The following is a 22,658-nucleotide window of genomic DNA, read 5'->3' as shown; positions in this document are numbered from 1 at the left end:
AAATAATTCTCGAGTTTTCGAGTTTGTACTTCCAGAAGTTATAGCCCTGTCGCATTTCTACAGGAAAAAAAATTTAACTTATTTTAAAGTGATCAGTTTATATAGGTGATTCGTAATAGATATAAATGATTTTAAATTTTCATATATTAACAATCATCTTGTGTAGAGCAGTTACCAATTGTATATAGAAAGACAAATAAGTCTAATGTGCCAAATTAAATGCCAGGTACTATTTGAAAGAGGTTTTATATAAGAAAAAAAAATAGTTATGAATTTTATTATTAAATATTACTTATCAACTAGATGCGGCTGGCTTTTGGAAGATTTTCTTTTTTCTTTTATTGGTTTTATCTTTCTTCTTATCTTTTTTATTCTTTAGTTTGTTCTGTACGTCCTTGTTCTGAAAGTTCTTTTGTTTGAAATTCTTCTTTCCCTGCTTACGAGGTTCTATTTTGTCTCCATTTAAAACTTTCCTTTGCTTCTTATCCTTTGCATTGTTTATAGTTGGCGTGTCTGTTGTTTTATTGTCCTTTGATTTATTTTCATCTTCCAATTTCCTCCTGCAAGTGATATTATTAATTAAAAACTATTTAACTATTTCATTTATATATTTATCTAAACTGGTGGCCAGGGGTGGCCAAACTGCGGCTCTTTGAACGATTAATTTTGGTTACGATTTAAATATATATGTAACTTATGTCAGCCTCCTGGGAAATCCAAACAAATTACTGGTGTGAATAATTATTATTATTATTCCACCATAAAATTAGCGAAATCCAAACACCGATTATAATTAACTAACCGGCATCTTAAGTATTATTAGGAGTGCTATCATATACGTGTGCATATATCTAACTTCGATACATATATACTGTACATTTGTTTAAATAATTTCAATAAATATGATTTTATAAAAAAAATCTTTTGCGTGTTTTAAATGCGATTTACATTGCGGCTCGCACTATCAAAGAGAGTATTGTTACTTATTATATATTGTTATTGACATGAAGTTAAATCTAAAGTTGAGTTTACACGTGGTAATTTTTTTAAAGAGAGTAATAGAAATTTTTATATTAAAATCGATATCTATCTTACAATTATTTCTGGATTCGTCAGATTCTCAATCATTTCCATATAAAAATAAGTCTTTCGACCACTTGTGGGTTTTGGACAATCTTAGCCACATGGTGGGCAACTAAGAAGGCGATCACCCACCCAATGTTCAGACTCTGTGCGAGTCGTGACCTCACAATTAAGGAAAACAGTCAGAAAAGTCTCATAGACCTTGGACAACTCATCAATTCCTCGACCAAGGCTTATCAAGATCGTGACGTTCAAAGAAGATAAATGAGTAAGAATACTGACTTGGCAGGTTTCTCCAGGACGGTAGATATCTTGTCCCTCCTCGGTGCCTTGCTCATGCGGCGCTTGCGTTTGTTGCTGTTCTGTTTTAACTGCAGCATGTACTCCGGCACTGCACACCCTGACTGCTTCAGCACAGAGGCGATGCTGTAAATGTGCAGAAAGAATTTTAACATCGACATCACATACAGAGGAAACGTATTATTATACATTGTGAAAATAGGAGCTTCGCGTTTTATATGAAGATACACATGTCTTTTTTTTTAAATTATAATATTAAAATGTCATTTTGTACAAAGGCTTCTTGTCATCTTATAGGTGGTGACGTGGTGGCATCGTTACGAGGAATCTTGGCAGTCATGTTTTAATGGTAACCAGCTACTGTCCAAAAAATTCTGAAGATACCAGAACAGGTGGAAGGTCAGAAGTATATGGCGGATACATTATCACCTCCAAGTCGGACAATAATGATCTTATCATCATCAACACCCCTTCCCTTTTGATTAATTCTGACACTATTCTTTCAACTTTTTGCTTTAACTCTCAGTAGCCTGATTTACGAAAGTAATTTTTTTTTAAATATTACTGTGTTTGCTTAAGGGGCTAGATGAAGGGAAAAATAGATTTTTTTAATTTCGTTGGAAAGAATATTATACAACAGTAAAATACGTACAGCCAACCTATAAAAAAAAGTAATAGTAATGTGAACATTCAGTTTAAAAGATGAATGAAACTCTAGGCTATTAAGGGTTAATCTCATCAAATATAGTTTTTTTTCTTGGACAATTTTTAGTTAATAACTATGTGTAAATATAAAAATAAATATGTGTGTGTGTGTATATATATATATATCTAATAATTAAACCAGTATCTATAGTTACAACATAACTGTAACTTTACTCAATGGCTGTATTCAATTGGTGCTTGATGCCGTTAGCCGTCTTGGCTTTTACAGGTTCTTCGGACTCAGGGCTCGCGGATCCGAGATCCACGGATGCGTCGCCTGGTGTATTGTATTTACTACTACGCTCCTTTAACATAAGAGAACCGTGCTTTACAATGTAACATTAATAATACGAACATTACCTTCGTAAGTTAACGACGTCTTCCTGTGTGAAGAATGTGACGGCGCGACCTGTCTGCCCAGCGCGACCCGCCCGCCCTATCCTGCCCATGAAATAAGTCAGTCAATCATCTACGATCAATACCAAAAAAAATTTCAAAATTCAATTTTTTTAAATTCAAACATACATTTATATGCACCTTTATACAGTCAATTATTTTAACATTATATGCAATAGGGTACCACGGGTCAAAAACTATTCATTTGCAATTTTTAAGTTATGTTTAAGAATATAATCTGTACATTATAATATCAGTAAGAAAAGGACCAATATTTAGCCACTTCCGCACATGCAGCGGTAGTCGTGCAACAAAGTGCACCGCCCGCCAGCCCGCTGATAAATGCGTATGCGGCAAACAATGAGAATTACACAACTGCCACCATTTCACTCAACAAATGTTTCACCCCTCCACGGAACATCTTCAGGAGTTATGTTACACCGATTAGTGCCAAACACAGAGTCATTATAATATCAACTCTCATTATAATATCAAACTTATATAAATGAGTCGACAAACCATGTTCAAATATTTTGATCAACTAAAAACTATTAAATGTTGTAATAAGATTTATTTAATAATATACTATTAATTTTAGATTTAAAACTGGGTAAAGAAAGATCTATGATACCTTGTGAAACCTTATTATATATTTTCACACCCATGAAGAACTCAAGACCAGCACTACAAACACACATATATATTACTTTTGAGCTTTAAACTCTAAATTTTACTTTTAGATGATATTGTTCAGGTGTGGCCAAACTCTTTGATAGTTCGAAATAATGAGTTTTTTTAAATACGAAAATGTATATATTTTAACAAAAAACATATGACAAAAGTACAATATATATATATTGAAGTTAGATATAACGGCACACGTATATGACAGCACTCCTAATAATACTTAAGATGCCGGTTAGTTAATTATGACCGGTGTTTGGATTTCACTAATTTTATGGTGGAATAATAGTAATAATAATTTATACCAGTGATTTGTTTCGATTTTCCAACTGGCATATGTTATATAAATTAAAATATTGAAATAATTCAACAATAAATCGGAGCCAAAAATAATCGTTCAAAGAGCCGCAGGTTGGCCACCCCTGATATAGTCTGTTGCAGACGGCTGGCATTGCGCATATGCAAATCCGTTCCCCCGCGCCCCGCACCTAGAGGGACCTGCGCCGAGGGTGCATATATGGAATCTCACCCTGCGTCCCACGCCCCGATATCTTTCCCACCAAAGCGAAGGCCTGAGTAAATGAAAGTAGGTACCAGGGCACCGTAACCAACGGCACTCTCTCTCGGACACCATACCTCATAACATTGTATAGGCTGGCGTTGAAATCAGGGAGGAGACAATAGCCTCCCTGATAGGCGGCGATGACAAACAGGCGTTCATATCCCTTTGTAAAGAGATCGCCAAAAGGGCGATAGAAAGAAATAAAACAAACATAGTATAAAAAGATAAATAGATTTAAAACGTAAATAGAAACAAAACTGTGATAGAAATAATTATAGAATAAGTAATAATGTGTAAAAAAAAAAGTAAAATAAAAATATAAATCAAAAAATGTAAAAAGAAAAAGGGAAGAATGATAGACGAACAGAGCAAAAGGGTAAGATAGAAGAAATGTGGTATAAAAGAATGGAATGAAAGATCATGTGAATGGAAGCAGAGAACGGAAATAATAAAAAAAAACTAAGTGAAAAAAATAAATTGCCCAAAAAAGACCCTGTCCCACCACAAGATAGGGGTACGAGAGGCCCCCAATAGCGGGGGTCTTAAAAAAAACATTGTATATTTAGTCTGTATTCTTTAATACCTGTGGATATACGAGATGGCGGAGGGTGGGAAGTCATAGTTGATGACGAGGTTGACACCTCGGAAGTCCATGCCGCGCCCCATCAGCTCTGTACAAATCAGCACCCAGATGTGACCCATGCGGAAGCTGCGGACCACGTTGTCGCGCTGCAACAAAACGGGTAAGATGCTAAAGGTACTTCAGGAGACACTACCAAAGTCACACAAAGATAACACGGGAGGTTAAAATCTTTGACAGTTGGAGCCATTTCCTAAAACCTAAAATTTTTCACAATTAAACACTCATTTTTAATAACAAAAACGGTATTAAAAATGTGCTCTATATGTATTTTTTGTAAACATAAATAAAGATACAAAATATTCCTACTGATTTTTTTTTAAATGTTACATAAACATTGTTTGGAGTAATTAAAAATTTCAAATGAAAAACTAATTCGTATACATTTATGAAGAGTCACAAATAATCATTCAAAAAGCCACAGGTTGGCCACCCCTGATATATTGTATCATCGGGGGAGTTTGATTGTGATTTTAGTTTCATAAGGCTCTTCTGGCGTATCAATACAGCAATCAATAAAGCCTGTGTATAGAACATTTACTATCTTTTCCCTTTTTTCATGCAAGGAAGCCTTTATTAAGTAATACAGGCAATATTCTTCACGATTGCTTCGAAATGGTACTAATGAAATCTGGGGGAGGCCTGTGATATAAATGGAATATTAATAAAAAAAAAATATCTCCGAGATCCCGTGTCCCAGCAGTGGGATTGAGCGTGGGAATACATACCTGTGCCTGCGTACGGTCCGCGTGTATCGCGTCCACGTTGATACCGTCGTAGAGCAGCTCTTTGAACAGCTGCCGGGCGCGGTCCTTGCTCTGCACGAACACTATGCAACATATATATATATATATATATATATATATATATATATATTTATATATATATATATATAATAACACAACCCCAGCGGTAGGGTATTGGGACTTGTAATAGTAAGTTTCGAGTTCGATTCTCTCGAGATACAATCTTATATAATGCACACTGTGAGTTAATTCAAAATCACGCGGAAGATCTTGGGACCAGCGAGAAATCAAGACGGATCTTGGAGGCTCCGAAAGAATGCCGAAATTGAGACTTTAGTAGCACAGCCAAATATCATTGGCGAATATAAAGCTCAACGAATCCGCTGGCTTGGTCACTTGGAGAGAATGGGATCGGATCGGAGCGTGAAGGTAGCGTACCTGGAAAAACCGAGGGGTCGAAGACCAGTGGGTAGACCCAGGTATCGCTGGATCGATCGCGTTGAGGTAGACTCGCGCGAATTGAATGTCAGCCAACGGCAGACGATGGCGCAAGATAGAGGAAAGTGGAAGTCTCTCGCTTCGGAGGCCAAGACCCACTTTGGGTCACTGAGCCAGCGGAGTAAGTAAGTAAGAGTTAATTATTTTGAATTGACGTTTCTAAAACAAGTTTCCAGATGGACAGCAGCATTCTCTGCCTACTATAATACCACACTTCAATCGCCAACACGCTAGCCAAGTGTGGCGATTATGGTATATATCCGTTTAGACATCTTATATATATATAAATATATATATATATATATATATATAAATATGTAATGTTCTCATATCATCCAATAGATGCCCACTGCAAGGCACTGGTCTACTTGCCCTGTGTGTAGTGTGGAGTCTATGCAATACTAAAAAATAAATCTATTTATTTGGATACTTGGTAAAAACTAACTTACCTAGCACAGGGGGCTTAAGGCCCTGTTGCACCAGCTGCCTGAAAGCCACCAGCTTGCCCCCCTCGTTGCCGCAGTACACCAGCTCCTGCTTAACCAGATCAGTCGCTGCATTCCTGCATCATTAAAATATTTTTAGACTCGTTGTCTTCTGCTAATTGGTACCATATGGAGACAGTTAATACTGGAGAAATGTATATTATCCGCCATAACGGGATCCCAAGAGGTTTTACACCCACGGTAAGGGTCTAGAGAGAGGGAGCGCTGTAGTAGCGAGAAATACAATACTGCCCCGCAAGGTTAATATGATATAAAGAGTTTTCCCGGAAAGAAAATTATTATTAAAAATAAAAATAAACCGTGATACTCTAATAATCTGTGATCTAGGAATGAGAAGGAGATAAGGAAGGCGATCTATGAAAGAATATATGAAAGAGATGGAAAGAGAGATTGTGCAAGACAGAAGGAAAGTATATTGACATATTGAGAAGAATAAAAATTAAATTATTAATAGAATTAAAATATTGAAAAAAAATATCTTCCCAATAATGTAGTCTCTGCAACAAAAGCAGTAGGGGGAACAAGTTTTCTAAAGGCTTGACTCCATGCACAAATATGTTTTTGACCACATTGAGACACAAGAAACTTTCAAATGAATATTAAACTTCGCCCTTATTCATCTAGAATGATCCTTAATTACAATCAGATGAGATGGTGGTCTGTCAAGAAAGGTTACAGAGTCAATTGAACGGCAAATTTTCTTACAAAAACCATACATTTTTATTATTTTCATTTGTATTTATTTCCAAAAATACTTATATACCATAATATTAATTTATTTACGTTTTAAATATGTAACTTATATATTTAAGTGTTTTAAACAAAATAAAAATAATAGCTTACCTTTGGCCAACGGTTATAGATATAAGTCCCCTAAGGTTATGTCTGCACCACTTGGCAACGGCAGGGGTATGCGTGGCGCTGAACATGGCCACCCTGCGCTGTTTGCCACCGCAGGCTCCTAACACCTGCTCCAACTGCTGGCGGAAGTCCGACATCTCCTCAGCGGAGCCCTCGAACATCTTGTCGGCCTCGTCGATGATTAGCCACCGGACCCTTGATACAAATTGTTTAGTTTATACTATGTTCATCATTTTAGCAGGTATATGCCCTTTGCAAGTCAAAGATCTCATATCACCACAATGACCTGTCTCACGAAGTCCACGTCCAGCGACTCTAAGCGGCCTCAACTATGTCTTCAGTTCACATAGTAGGGGAAGTGTTTATACACTTTCACTTACATATATAAATATGCATGAATTCTCTAATGTATCTTTAAATACAAAATTCCAGAACTAAACCATCAGTTTTTTACTGAGCATTTACGAAACTTCTATTCAGCCGATAGATGCCCTATGCATGGCATAGGGCTCCCCCCAATGCACAGTCTTTCGCTGCCAGCATGTAGCAATGACGCACCTTAAAACCTTTCGGCCTCGTCGACATTCCCGCCAACTGCCATTTAAGACAAGCAATTCTTCAAACTGTTAGTAACCTTGGTTTTTATGTCATAAAAAAGTGGGAACGGAGAGGAAAATAGTAAAAATTCCATATTAGTTTACTTAAAAAAACTAACTTGAAACTTAGCATGTTTGATAGTTTCATTAGAACTTGGAATAAATAAAGCAATCGCTCTGAAATATGTTACATTAATTTTTTAATATGCGAAAGTTCTTTAATTTCTAGCAGTATATTCTATATTGCTAAAGGCTACTTGTCACTTGTAAAACCCATTACCAGTCACATGTGATCTTCCAAACTAAATTTTCACTTTCCATTACAAATACATACTGACTATAATAAATTATCTTTTAAATCTAAGCTACCATCTACCTATATAACTACTAATAAAATGAATATTCGCCGAAGGGTTATGAATGTATGTCTTGTACAACTTACTTGTCCAAGGATATATTCACATTGTCCTGGTTAAGCAGGTAGCAGAGACGGTTTGGTGTGCTTATAACAATATCTGTTGGGAGAATATCAAATTATATACACACATATGATCAAATACTAGTACAATATATTTTTAATCTTAAACATTTTATATTAGGTGTTGCCAGACTAACCACTAATCTACGTGTATAAAACTCTCTTAGGTCCTTTTTTTTGTATGGCATCATTTTCGGAGTCTCTCATTTAACCTCTGTCATGGGTGGACAGTGTCTTTATTTACATTATAATTTTTGTTATGATTTCCATACTCATCTTTCGTCTTTCATAATGTCTTTTATTCTTTCCTCTAATTTCCTTCTCAATACCTCTCATTCCCTTCCACACATCATCTCAACTCCTTTGCCTTACCTCCAGGGTTCTTCAATTGAGATCTATTATTTAAAACAATTTATTTATTTGCTTCCTATTTATAATGCAGTTAATTTATATTTCTATTATCACTATTACCACAGCTATTTATCGCTCTTGTTTATTATTTTCATTATTCTTGTTCTTAGGTCTCTTATATGTTTTGTAAGGCAAGTACCAAAGCCAACAAAATAGGCTATATGAGCTCAATTTGTTTTAGGATTTTTGGTGTTGTAAAAAAAAATAATTATGAATGAACCCCTCCACCAATATTTCAGGTAATTCATGAATAACATGCCTGAAAAACTTCTTCGTCTTTTATGGTTATAATAATATTGCTTATATTGAAACTATCAAAATTGATAGTCCTCTGTTATATTTCGCATTAAAATCACCACATGTTTCTACAACCATATGACAATTTTTAAAAAGGTTTATCTTTTGATAAAATAATAAATTTTCATGCAACAAATGTTCATTTTTAGACACTTGATGATAAAGCAAAGAAACATTTATGGTCATGGTTCTGTTTCATGACTCAACTAGTGTGTTAGTTGTTCAATGTTTACAAACAAAAAGTATTTATATAGTTTCTGCTATATAATTTTAATTACACAAAAAAAAAACCTATCCTACACCTGGTACATCAACCGAAATGAAAAGTACTGTAAAAGTAAACCTGACAAAATACCTTAACAGGTTCTTTTTTAATAACTTTTTAAAACAACTTTTATAAAATCATATGGATTCACTTACCACTTCTCCGTATAGTAGCCTCACGCTCCTTAATCTTACTCTGTTTAATGCTCCGAACCACAGAGCATCTCAATTGTGTAGAGGCACTCAACCGGAGAGCCTCACCATAGATCTGCTGGGCCAGCTCTCTCGTGGGGCACAGTATAAGAGCTCTAGGACCACCCTGAGGTCCTCCTAGTACATGAAACAGCGGCAATAGGAATGCTGCAGTTTTGCCAGACCCTGTTGGTGCACATGCCAATATTTGCCGATCCTGGAAATTACAATGATTTATTCAAAATTGCTGTAATTAGAGAGACCAAAGATACACTGGCTATGAAGGTAGTCTTGAACATGAAAATTTTATTATCGAAGAACTTCTCTATTTGTATAAACCTCACATTTATATGGTTCTGATTAATGGCACTCCTAATTATGATAACACTTTACATATATATATGTATATATATACACACACACACATATATATATATATATATATATAATTAAGATGCATTGGCAAAAATCCTATAAAGCTTAAAATAAGAACCCAATTATCATACAGTCTATTTACATATAATCAATAATAACTTTGTTCAAATTTCTCAAAGGAGTTTAGGAAATCTGAAGAAGTAAGTATTGTAGGCAATGTGGACTGTAAAAGAGCTAGATGATGGTCACAGACAAGGAAGCGACAAAGTAGGATGGTAAAGAAGGAAACAATATCTAATTCACTGCTTGAATGTCTAGGTATGAATATAGGGTTAGGTAGCTTGTAAAACCTTGATCCCTTTAGGAAATTACTAAGTTTTTCAGATTCCTCCTAAAGTTATTGTAAGTTATTGTTATATATAAACACCAATATCTGAATATCCACTTGTAACTTTGAGTTTTTAATTTTTTTTACTGGAATATAATAGGTTAATTACATTTTACAGTAGTCTGTTGACAACTAGTTATGATATAAAATTAATCTCACCTCCAACATGCAAGGTAGAGCTTGCCGCTGCACTGGAGTTGGTTCAGTGTAGCCGCACTTTGTTATAGTTTCTATTAGCACTTCATTCACATTGTACCGGACATTCAAATCTGCGAAGTCCTGCAGGGCTCCTGGTATATGCCGTCCTACAGCTTTGATACCATGTTCATTGCGAAAGCGGTTTTGCTGGAAAAAATACATTAATACTTAAGTCTGGTGTACATCTTATCATATTTTGACATTATGAACATTAGTGAAAGTTATTACAGATAAATTAAGATCTGACAAGGATTTTTGGTTGCTTCTCAAAAATAACATGCAATAACCCTAATAGATTTATTTTAAATTGAAGATTGGGGAGCATCGAGGGGTTAAATTTATTTATTAGTTCTCTGGAATTTCTTTTTGTTTACTATAAATATTAAAAACTTTTAAAAGTATATTAATAAATATTCAGTTTAAAATGGTCAACACAGGCATGATATTATTAAAGATCACAGAAAATTTGAAAGAGTATTGTATTACAAAATAGTTAACTTATTTTACCTCTTCTAACTCTAATTTCTTTTTTAAATCCTCGGGTTTATCTTTCTTCTTTTGTTTTCCTTTTTCTTCAGCTTTATGCCCTTCCACTATCAGCAAATCATCTTGTTCGCTATCAGATTCATTCTCACTATTGCTGAATGTTTCGTCTTTAACATCCTCTATTTCTTCCTTTATTTCCATAGGTTCTTCCTTCTTAATTTCGACTGCATTTTTTGAAGCGATTTTCTTGTGTGGTACCTGTAAAATACATGTACATACCACGGGACTACAAGAAATATATCTAATAAATATACCGAGGTTATAAAATACCACGCAATACTTACATTATTTTTCACGCCTAGTACAGGATATTTAAATTTCATTCCTTTCGTTAATTTCTTAAAAATGTCGTAGGCATCCATTATTGCTTCTTATAAGTTAATATTAAACAAGCATGAAACTTTGTTATGTCGACATTTCAAAAAACCGAAACACATGTGACAATGACATTACTGACAGTCGGGCAATTTGACAAATGTCAGACAAGAAAAATCGCCTCTTGGTGTAAAGACAACACAGAGTCAACATTTTTATTTATTTCATGATTCGGCTTATTTTCGTAATTAGGCAATTAAATCGTAGTATTTTTAGTATTAGTTACTTTTTGAACCTATTTATTTATAAAAATAAAATATCATACTAAATAGTAATTTAATTATAATCTGTACAATGTTGTCACTATTTGACACATGCGTACTCTCACAGAGATAAAGACACAATATTACTTACTTTTCATATTGTAAATAAAATAATAAATTCTATCATCTTAGTGATTTATATAATCTGTTGATTTTGTTATAATATTTATCAACATGAAAACAGAATGTTTAATTCAATTTAAATATGTACAGATCATTATTATCATAATTCTATTTAAAATCATAAGATAAGTGACATTAAAATTTAATCGTTAAATTTGATTACTATCTAGATAGGACGGTGTTAGGAAGATAAAAATATTTATGCTTTATCATACATACTATTGCTGCATTGACACAGTAACTGAACGTGAATACTACGTAAGATTACTCTCGGTAAATAGATGGCGCTGTTGTAAAAGTATTTTATTTACAATTAGCATCTTTTGCCTACTTACCTCTATAAATTGTAAATTCTAAATAAACTTCTAAATCAATCGATATAATTTAATTTCTCTGGCATCCAGTCATTTGAACAGTTTTTTTTAGAAATGTGTAATTTATACTCTTATTACCAATTTAGGAACATGGGCATTCGTTTTATTAAAAAAAAAATGATGTTATTCCTAACACACAAAATGAAGCCATCTGATATGATTAAAATTATCTACTGCAGAAATATTTATTTATGACATTCTTTCTACTATTTTAGTAAAGTGAAATATTATAACAATATACATAAAAGGGTATTTTTATTTGACACTTACACTTCGACCTCTTTGTTTTTTTTTATTGTTTTTACAATACATACGATGACAGATAACATAGACTATACATAGACTTTGCTAACACCACATTTATAACATATAAGTTAAATATAATTTTTATTAGGTGCACATTTTTAGATGTCGTACATCGAGAAAAATAAACATATCTTGTTAAAAAGACAGAATATATGTGACATCTAACAAACCGCTCTGGATCACTGTTCTGAACATCATCTAAGCTAATCATAAAACAACTTTTTTAGTTTTGGTAATTTTTTTTATTTAATCACATCGTAAAAATTAACCTTAACACGTAATTCATAAGTAGTGCGTAATTTGAACAATTAAGGTAACGGCACCAGTAGTTGACCACTTAAGAGCGCTGCTAAAATGTTTTTTTGATGGACCACATACATTCAAATTTTAGAATATCAGTGGGTGCTTAAAGGAAATTCTTATACCCTTTAGATTAAGTTTTACTAAGAAGTCTTTCAATTAAACAAATCGTAAACACTTAAATTTTTATTTGATTCATATTAAGTGTTTGCTTCAGTAGTTGACCAATCAAAATCTGAAAAATTTAATTAAATTAGTAATTGACCGTATTTAGCATCAGTAGTTGACCATATGAATAAAAACCTACTTTTATGGTAAATAAGACCACACATATGTCAAAACTTTAATTTTCACATAGAAAAAATATAATATTCAGTCACGAAATCAAAAAACGTGCCTCACAGTTGAACCCTGTCAAAAACAACTATCGGCTCCTGCTACACACAATGCGCTTTAGTTCTGAGCTTTCCGCAGTTGTAAATAGATGAGAGCAGCTACTTATAAATTAATTTTTTAATTAGATACGATAAACACAACGCTTATTATTTAAAATTTCATACAAGACGGTCAACTACTAGTACATGGTCAACTACTAGTGCCCTTACCTTAAATAATATTTGTTTACGATTCACATAAATGTAGTTTCGTAATGAAAAACTTTCGACAATACGCAGCCGATATACATTTGATAATGTTGTCTATATGTATAGATGCGGTGCATACAGGATTTGCACTGAAAAGAAAGACAAGATAATCACGCTTTATTCTAATCTAGGTTTTATAAAATTAATAACTCTTGTGGAAAATTTTGTATTGTTTTACAATAACCTATCCTATAGTATTTCTGATAATAATAGAGTAAAATTTTTTATTCTTATTTTAAATCGGTAGCGAGCTATGACGTCGCATATTCACCGGCAATGCATCTATCAGTCATGCAGCCAAACCAAGTCTCACACATTTTAATAAACTAAAAACTCTTGAAGACTGTAATGAGATTTGTAATAATATACTTCTAATTTTAGATTTAAAACTAAGAAAAGATAGGTCTAAAATATATTGAGAAAATTTATTACATTTGCGTACACTCAGACCCATGATCTTTTTTAAGATAAACATAGAATGTCGTAAAAAAATTTGCCATGGACGACGAAGAATGCGCTGGCATTTTTTATCTATGATTATAAGGACTTTTCATGAATATTATGGAAGATCTTTGTGATAAAAGTTACAATAAAAATTGATTAAAGTTTGTTGTGGATTCTTCACCTTGGCACATTTAGAACTCGTAGTATTAAGTTGTAGAATGTCCTTCTAGAGGACCTCGATTTGATTCTAGTTTCTCTTATTCTCTACTCGTTATTCTAAAGTAGGCATTATAAAAGTAGTAAATAAATAACATGTTATGATAATGTTTTTTTTCATTTTATCCTACGAGTACTTGATTTTATAATAATTTATGCAAATGGCATATTACATGAGATATATATAAATATAGAACAAAACATATAAAACAGAAGTTCGTTTTTTTAATTTGGTTTAAATATTAAAAACATGTAAACACATTGTCTTTCTGACTGTACCACTATGAAAAAACAACTTTATAGTGAATCGTGTTATAGAATTAGAAATAGAAGTTAGAGGATGTTGCAATGTTTTACAAAGACGGAAGGTGTCATTTTTAAGTAAAAAATCTATCTATCACTAGAGAAATTTAAAACCTGTATATAGGAGTTACAAAACATTAAAGTTGAGGCGCATTGAACAGGGGAATCCCACGCCAGAGCGCTCTATTTTTACGCAGTGCGAAAGAGATGGCGCTTTACAATATATCTCGCTATTTGATTGACTGACAGTTTCCATTAGTTTAATGTTATTTTCAGTTTTAAGAATTTGGGTGTGTATATGTATATATATATATATATATATATATATATATATATATATATATATATATATCTTAAAACTAAGAGAATTTGGGTATATATTTATATATATGGGTTATGCTTGGTCAATATGAACTTATACTTTGTACTTTGTGTTGGTACGGTCGTAGAGTGAATCCCATAATTAAAAACATATTATAAAAAAATATGATATCAAAATGGCATTTAAAAAAGAAGTAAGGAGGAGGTCATAGAATAAAAAAATAGTTAGTTTTTTAAATAATATAATATCCACAGATAAATAATATTTCTAGTTTTATTACTTTTGATATAAAATACATTATTATCGTCATGTCAGAATAGAGGACCACTGTAAGGAAATGGCATCCTCCCATAATCATCACGATGTCCTGTCTTCCGCTGTAGGTATTTAGTTCACGAGATCTTGATTATGGTGTCGGTTCATCTAGCTTTCCACCCAGGCTTCTTAACGCCGCGTCCACTGGATCCTGATCGCCACTTGACAACGTTTGGGCCACATGACTGTCGACTGTACTAGCACTGCCAATCAGACGAACACTTTTTCGAGCTGTGTATGTCGATGACTTAGTCTTAAATTATACATCGATGTGTAAAACTGAAGTTGGATGAGGACTTGAAATAATTTCCAAGACATCTCTTATCGTAACACAACTTCACAGTAAATCAGAATTTCTTAATTAAATCAAGATTAACTTTTTAATTTTCTATTCTATTTAACACGGAATTTTTTTTTAATTTTCAAACAGTTAAATAACTTTCACAGATTATATAAACTTGTGCACAGTGGAAATGAAGTGTAAGGGGATGAATAATAAAAATGCATTGCGTCAATGGAATCACTGCGAGTTTATTGAATTTTATACTTTTACATCCAACTGTTCGACTGCGATTTCAGAACGCAGATTTCACATTGAAACCGAGAGGACCGCTTAAAACAAACCAATCGTATCGAATCCCGCGACGTCAGACCCGAAGATACTTACAGTACTAAGTTCATCCGACTTTTGATATGTACTACGCAGCCCGGTTTGATTCCCTTATTCACATATATCAACAACATCAAAACAAGTAGAGATACTTTTGCCCAACAATTATTTACATTAAAAACGAACAACATATTTTTCGACAATGGCCGAATGAATATTGTCTTTGACATTGACAGAATTAAAAAGTATTTATTGACACATGAAATAGTGTCAGAAATATGGCGGGAAAATTTAATGTGACAGCAAATGTATTTTACATGTTAAATTATAATTGTTTTTTTTTTAAATAATACAAAGGCGTCAAAGTGTTTTTGATTTTAAAAACGTAAGTAATTGTTGAGCAAGGCCAATCTGTCGTTAATCGACATACCACTTACAACAATAGTACTTTAAGTGTCTCCACTGAACCGGATGTTACAACTTACAACAACCCTCGGAGGAGCCCCGCCGCGCTGAAGGCGACTGCGCCACTCCCAAACCTTACCAGTACACTATGAAACAGTTTTTGTACACTCCCCCCCTCAATGCTACTTGAACATACAAAGTATAACAAACTCATTAACTAAACGTATTTAAAACATATTTCATCCTCTTTGTTCAACGATGGCAAACTATAACTTTTACATAATAGTAACACAATGTTAGTTTAGGCATGACAAGGCGGCGCGGGGATTGCGCACGCCGCCACGGCGTCTGGCCGAAAAGGGAATACAATAAATTAATCTGCGGACACGGTAATGGCGACGCGCGCCTCCCTCGCGCCCAAATCTTAAAGTAAAAGAAAAGAAAATCGATGCTAATAAAAACGCAGATCGTGCATACATTAAATTACGAGAGAAAAAAAAAGACAAAAAAAAAACCCTAAACCTAAGTGTGTCAGCGAAAATATAGTGCAGTTAAAATTAGAATTGCCACTTAATTAACATTTCACATATAAATTGTTATTCATAAAAAAATATTTCTGTGTATAAAATGTGTCACCAAGGCGCAACAAGATGGCGGCGGGATTCTGCTAAATCCGTTCCCGCCTTTTATTTATAAAAAGTTAACATCGCGTAATTATTTATAAGGGAAAAAAAATCTTTGTTGACCTTACAGCAAATACTATTTGTGGCGAAAGACAATTGAAATCCTTAAAGTTACAAAAATAGCTCTGAAGGCTATTAGCAGATATAGCAGAATCGCACCGCCGTTTTTCATTATCTGTAGATAAAAAAGTTACTTTCTAGTAATATAACTGTAAGTATATTGTATGTCGTAATTGAATAAATTGTAAATACTCTTCTTTAGTTGCAGCGAGCACGGCTCGACCGAAGAAGCGATATCTTAGTTAGTAATACTTATGTTTAAGTAGAGACTGTAAGTGCACTTCGATTTACGGAACTATGTTTCGTGTAGCGAGTTGCTGCGACCCGAGTCTGGCGAACGGCCGCTCCCGACGAGAGCTCGCGATAAAATAACCAATCTATCTCATTAACAACAACCATTTATTACTATCGAACAGTAAGCTCTATTCACGAGTAACCTATCGCTCGTTTCCGAACCGAATGGATGCTTTGAAACGGTTTAAGAACGCAGTGTATGTGAAGTTAAATAATCTTAAACGCTCGCCACGCGGTAGCGGGTAGTGGCATTGGGGGTATTTCAGCTTACCCCGTGTAAACTATCGTAGAATGTTAACAACAATAACTTTTAACAACTAAAATACTGAAAGTAACGGCGACGTCCCAACCGGCGTAACACGAGGCGATTTTCCGCTAAATGCTATTGTTAAATACGTATAAACGTTACAATTATTGAGGTACTGTGGCAGACTGAAAAAACTATTGCTAGAATTGGTATATATAATATTTATATTAGACTGGAAGATACTGTATATATTAAAGCTATTGACTTAAGAATAAAACGACTTATTATAAAAAAGACATATTGGACTATGGCGTCAGATGAGAATGCGACTTAGCTAGATTTAAATTAGCGTATAAAAATATATACAGCTATATTCGTTGGATATTTATAATCTGTACCGATTCTCGTCCGACAGTGTTGTAAAAAAAAAATATTGATAACTTTTAACCAAAAATATCGATGTGATCATTTGAAAAGTTTATATATAGTCGATTTATTCTTAAAAAACGGCTTTCGCTTCTTCGGTCGAGTGAATTTAATTATTTTATATAATTAACTATTGTATGATCTGGTTGGAGTTGACATATTTATTCCCGCCAATAAAATTATTGGCGGCAATAAATATGTCAACCAATAAATACTATTGCGTTTTTAAATATGGAAATGGAATAACAAAAATAATTGTGTGTATGGGAAGAACTATTAACATTTGCTATAGCTTTGCTCGATGATATCTATAATTATCATTTTACATAAATATAAGCAATCACGTATATTGACTCATCCAGGTATTAAATTGAACGCGGGCCCTGCGTCCGCGGCCTGTGTTAAGACATGACATCGAATCGTTCAATCACTTAAAACTTATTCTACCCCGTATACGATATATTTATCGAAATAAATATTATTTAATAAATGTATTCCCAACAAAGGTCCGACGGACGGCGGCCGCGTTCGCTACAATTAAGTATATATTTAAAATTAAATGATTAAAATAGAGGTAATACTTAATATTATTGGAGGTAATACTTACGATTATAAGTCAATTTTTGATTTGTGAAACGGTTTTGTGAACTCTGTAAAATGATCTGACAGCTTAATAAAACCAATTGTTTACGTAATCCGAATGTTATTTATAACTGGCAGTTTAATTAGCATTTCGCGGTGTCAACGGAAATATTATTTTATTTATAACACTGAACAAAACGACATTAAATTGTTAAATATTTATTTTAATTAGTTGTATATTTTAACGTAATATCCGCAAGACGGCGAGATGCAACATCGTATGACGTACAGCGCTCAGGGTTGCCATACACCGAGTTATTACCTCCCCACAACTGTATGCTTTTATGGTACCCTATACAATTACTTACTGGTAGGCTATTGTTATGTTGTACTGTAAAGAAGGCATCCCGTTCTTGGTTATTTTTGCGTTACCTTATATAGTAACACAGACGGTTTTTTAGTATTATATTATTAACTTAAAAATTTGGCGAAATTAACGAAAAAGTACATATGTAATTTCGAAACGGAACGAAATATTATTTAGGTTTTTTTTTTTAAATTCTCTCACTTATAAACTTAATATTTAAAAATGCAGTGTTTTGGTATAGATTGCAAAATATAAGATATTTATTGTTTCGCTGCATTCAGCGACTCGTGCGGTGACAATATGATTTTGAATTTGAAGGATAATCCGCTGCGATGTAACCACGCGATTTTTTCCCGACACGTATCAAAACTTAACACGTAACCTAATTAACAACCACCAAACGGCCGTCTCCGATGTAATCCGCAGCTGGTTTTTGAGATCAAAATTTTGAATTACAAATTTTTCAACAAACTATATCCGCGGCGAACACAATCCGAACGCGTTCCCTCAATTAAGCAACGAACAGTAAGCTTGAACGAACAACCGAACGAACAAAAATAATTGCACAGCGAAAACAATAAACGCAAACACTAGAAACGTTAAGGAAATACTAAACCTAGGTTTCACTATTAATAATCCATTAGTAGAATATATAAAATTCCTTTCCATTAATGATTTTATCTATTTACTATTTAGTTTATAATATCACGAGGCGTATATTCCCAAACGGTGCCGCGACACTTTATGTAATTATCACTAACTTATAACATATATACAATTCATGCTACCCGCTTGCATTTCATTCCTAAGCTCCCTAAAACGACACTACTCCCTCTCCAACCGATGTTCCCTCCTCTGCCGGAGTTCCAGACAGCCAGTAAGTATCAACATTGAAATAAAAAATCAAAAAACAAAATAATATATCTGAGGTATTACGAAAAAACGGAGGTACGTGCGCTTTGCCCGGGGATTCACCTCGTTTCATATTTATTTATTTTTTTTTCTTTAAAAAAAAAGCTCAAAGCCCCACACGATTTGTAAGCCGTGAATAAACTGAAAAAATAACTTAATAATCGTTTAAAAACTATTTGGAAATCTACCAAATAACGTTAAAAAAATGTAAAAAAAAATGATATCACAAAGTACGAATATATTAACATTCCGAAAAAGAAATTGCAAATAGAAAGCTTATATTATAATTCTTACATTACCTTAGCACTGAAAGGAATAAATGCAAAAAAAAAATATATTTTTCATTAGTCGAACTGAAATGTGAAAAAAATACGTACTGATGTTGGATTTGCTCTGTGCGAAAGAGCTTAAATTTTAAACAAGGACTCACTTTGAGTGATGGATTTCGATATGTAAGATCGGCGCAGTCGCGCCCGCGGAGGTATGGCACTGTACTAAATTTAAATCGGTTATTTCTTTGTTCAGAATGTTCTTTATTCTTCTAGAAATAAATGCATATTGGCAAAAATATTATTCCCCCCTTTACTTTTTCTTTGGCTTTGTGAAATATCACGGTGTTAAAAAATACTTTTCCCTTCCTGTTTAGCATTGATGTAGATATTAAGTTCCTGTGATATGTTGTTAAGGTTTTTCCCCCTTTAACATTTATGTCTATTGTTAATCTTCACCCTGAATAGATATGTATATCTTAATCTGTATGCCGAATGCGGTACCCAAGCAATTTCCTATATTTATAAGTAAATAAAAATATTTTTATACAAATCTGCAGCCATCTTATGGTCGATCCTAAGAATTTTGAGAATAATATAATAATAATAATAATAATCTAATAAATTTTCAATAACGAGACGTCCTCTACGTTGGTCGACATTTAAATAAGAACCACTATACACTCATAGAGAGAAATCCGAAAATGGATACAGATTAAATATAATTATATTAATTAATATCTAACGCCTACGTAATATTTTTTTTTATACAGAAGAAACGATTACTCATTTAAATCATGATTTGAAATCATGCACACGTATACGATCGCCGATTACCGCTTTTCGAAGACCCACGCAGTTAGGCGTTCGCGCCTTTCACATCGCCTTTTGACCCTGTGTTCTAGGAGATGCCAGGCGACTGGCAACACCATAGAAATGTCTATCCTTTCCTATGTCAAATTTGACAGGTACTTTCCCGTTTGCCAACAGTATGCGCATCCCTTCCCAGTTCGAAGTATCTTTCTAACCAATAGTAATGGTGTAAAGAAGAACGAAGGCACGGCTACTTTTACATTGATGATAATCCTAAATGCCCCGAGGCACGCCGGCGGCGGCCGCGAGCGCGGACAGGCCTGCATGCGGAGGCAACCGCTGCGCCCGCGCACTTGCACGGCGTGCGCTTGCGGTAAATAATACAAGCCAAAACGCGCTTAGATTACGAATAGTGATCAATCAGACGTTAAATTTTGTACTTTAAAAATCAGATTCTAAGAAGTCTTTAATTTTTACTCAACATCAACTCTTTTTTTTTTTTAATTTTTAACATTTTTTTTTTCTAAAAATCTTTTGGCAATTTAACCACTAAATAATCTGTATTCATCTTTTATTTTAAATTTAGATTTGGCAATCCGAAAAAAGTTTCCTTAAAAAATATTTATCTTTGAATTTTCTCTTTTTAAAAATTACTGTTTAAAATTTGTACGTTCGTTTTTGTACAGTTAGCGAATCTAATTTGACACTAGACATTAATCGAAAATTTTGTTTTTCAAAAATGTGTTTTTTTTTTTTTAATTTACAATACAGTTGGCATAATTTGGCAGTACTAGAAATATGAATACGTTAGTATTGCTCTGAATTACATTGTCATATTGAACACCGAACAATTTCAGCGGGATAAACCCGATCCTTCGAAGTGTTAGTCGCAAGCGAAGTCCGATCGTGGAAGCGTACACGAGACGGCACCGGCGGCTCCGGCGTCCCCGGCGGCCCCGGCGACACGGGAGCCCCGGTGCCCCGGCGACACGGTAGTCCCGGTGCCCCGGCGGCTAGCGGCCCCTAGCGGCCGAGTGCGAATACTGTTCACGTAATTTAAACCTAACGTCAATATTTTCCTACTTTACTATAATACACAGTAAATGGTTAGGATGCGGCTCGATGCTGCATGCCTTTGGCATTGTCCGTATATTGCACAGTCTGCTACCCCTCGCCCCCCCGCGCGCTGCCGAGTTACGCCATGGTCTGCGGTCATTGCAGGCCGGGCGGCAGCGGGGCGCCGTGGTCGCCGGCGCCCAGGTCGAAGAGGTGGTGGGGCGCGGGCGCCAGGGCGCCGTGCAGCGCCGACGTCTTGAGCAGCCGCTTCAGCATGCCGCTGGAGCCGCGGTGCTGCAGGCTCTTGTGGGTGGTGAGCGAGTTCTTGGTGCGGTACCTCCGGTGGCAGAACTCGCAGACGTACAGCGTGTCCGACTGCTCGTGCTTGTCTTGGAAGTGTCGCTTCAGGGAATAGTAACAAGAGAAGGTCCGGCGGCAGTAGGGGCACTCCTGGGGCTCGTTGATGCCGCCGGCGGTGGGCGGTGGCATGCGGAGCGGCGCGGCTGCAACGCAAAACAACCGCCCTTACAGCAGCGCTGCGCGGCGCGGACACCCACCTCCTCCGTGCACGCCGCGCGGGTTAATATCATAACAATACTAGTATGCACTGTACACATTGACTAACTACGCAACAACCGCGAGGTCGTATGTCCAAAAGTCTCAAGGTAACTCTCTCAACCACAATGACACAGAACACGTGATAACGAAATGATAGAAGCATGCTTCAAGCAACACAACAACGTCAAGACTGCGTCACCCGATGGGAGGGGGCCTTTGGGGGATTTAAATCAGGGGGATAAAAAAAAATTATAAAAAAATAAGGAAAAAAAATTAACGTTAACATAAATGGAGCCTTAATTGTCTTAATTGTATAACTGTGTGCGTGGCTCGTACCCTATTGGGTCTATAAAGATGTTCTAACCTTTGCGAGTGGTGTTAGGGTCGAGGCTGTTGACGCGGTGAAGGTTCTCTTTGCTGTCCGAACTCTGCCGCGCGCCGCACCAACTCCGCCCGAGTAGTCACTAAAAAAATCGGATCTGATCCGTCTCCCCCGGCCTCGACTTGTGGTAGGTGTATATATGGGTCATCAGCGAGTTGCGCGAACAGTACACTCGCTCGCATATCGTGCACCGGTACTCCTCCTGGCGCTCGGCGTGCTTGTCCGCGATATGACGTTTGAGAGACGCCTTCGAGCACAACACTTTCCCGCATAACGAGCACGT

At 35.0% G+C, this 22,658-nt stretch overlaps 2 protein-coding genes across 2 annotated transcripts; both read right to left on the bottom strand.

The window, feature by feature from the left end:
• Nucleotides 1–295: 295 nt before the first annotated feature.
• Nucleotides 296–11,175, bottom strand: ais (aramis). Its single transcript, XM_068777130.1, has 12 exons — nucleotides 11,011–11,175; nucleotides 10,688–10,924; nucleotides 10,142–10,327; nucleotides 9,184–9,436; nucleotides 8,020–8,092; nucleotides 6,964–7,176; nucleotides 6,064–6,176; nucleotides 5,099–5,199; nucleotides 4,314–4,459; nucleotides 2,449–2,529; nucleotides 1,366–1,509; nucleotides 296–560 (listed from the first exon to the last, which is right to left on the bottom strand). Exons 1-12 carry the CDS (start codon nucleotides 11,086–11,088, stop codon nucleotides 296–298), a joined length of 1,890 nt encoding a protein of 629 aa, XP_068633231.1. The 5' UTR covers nucleotides 11,089–11,175.
• A 9,880-nt stretch (nucleotides 11,176–21,055) lies between these two features.
• LOC137933589 (broad-complex core protein-like) lies at nucleotides 21,056–22,441 on the bottom strand. Its single transcript, XM_068777605.1, has 2 exons — nucleotides 22,358–22,441; nucleotides 21,056–21,938 (listed from the first exon to the last, which is right to left on the bottom strand). Exon 2 carries the CDS (start codon nucleotides 21,922–21,924, stop codon nucleotides 21,592–21,594), a length of 333 nt encoding a protein of 110 aa, XP_068633706.1. The 5' UTR covers nucleotides 21,925–21,938; nucleotides 22,358–22,441; the 3' UTR covers nucleotides 21,056–21,591.
• Nucleotides 22,442–22,658: the final 217 nt, after the last annotated feature.

The sequence above is a fragment of the Battus philenor genome, unplaced genomic scaffold (genome assembly GCF_028537555.1).
Source record: "Battus philenor isolate CCGP_79_NKW_IND1 unplaced genomic scaffold, ilBatPhil1.0.hap1 SCAF_13, whole genome shotgun sequence".
Taxonomy (NCBI): domain Eukaryota; kingdom Metazoa; phylum Arthropoda; class Insecta; order Lepidoptera; family Papilionidae; genus Battus; species Battus philenor.
The sequence above is the reverse complement of the archived record's forward strand: the minus strand, read 5'-3'. Positions and strand labels throughout refer to the sequence as shown.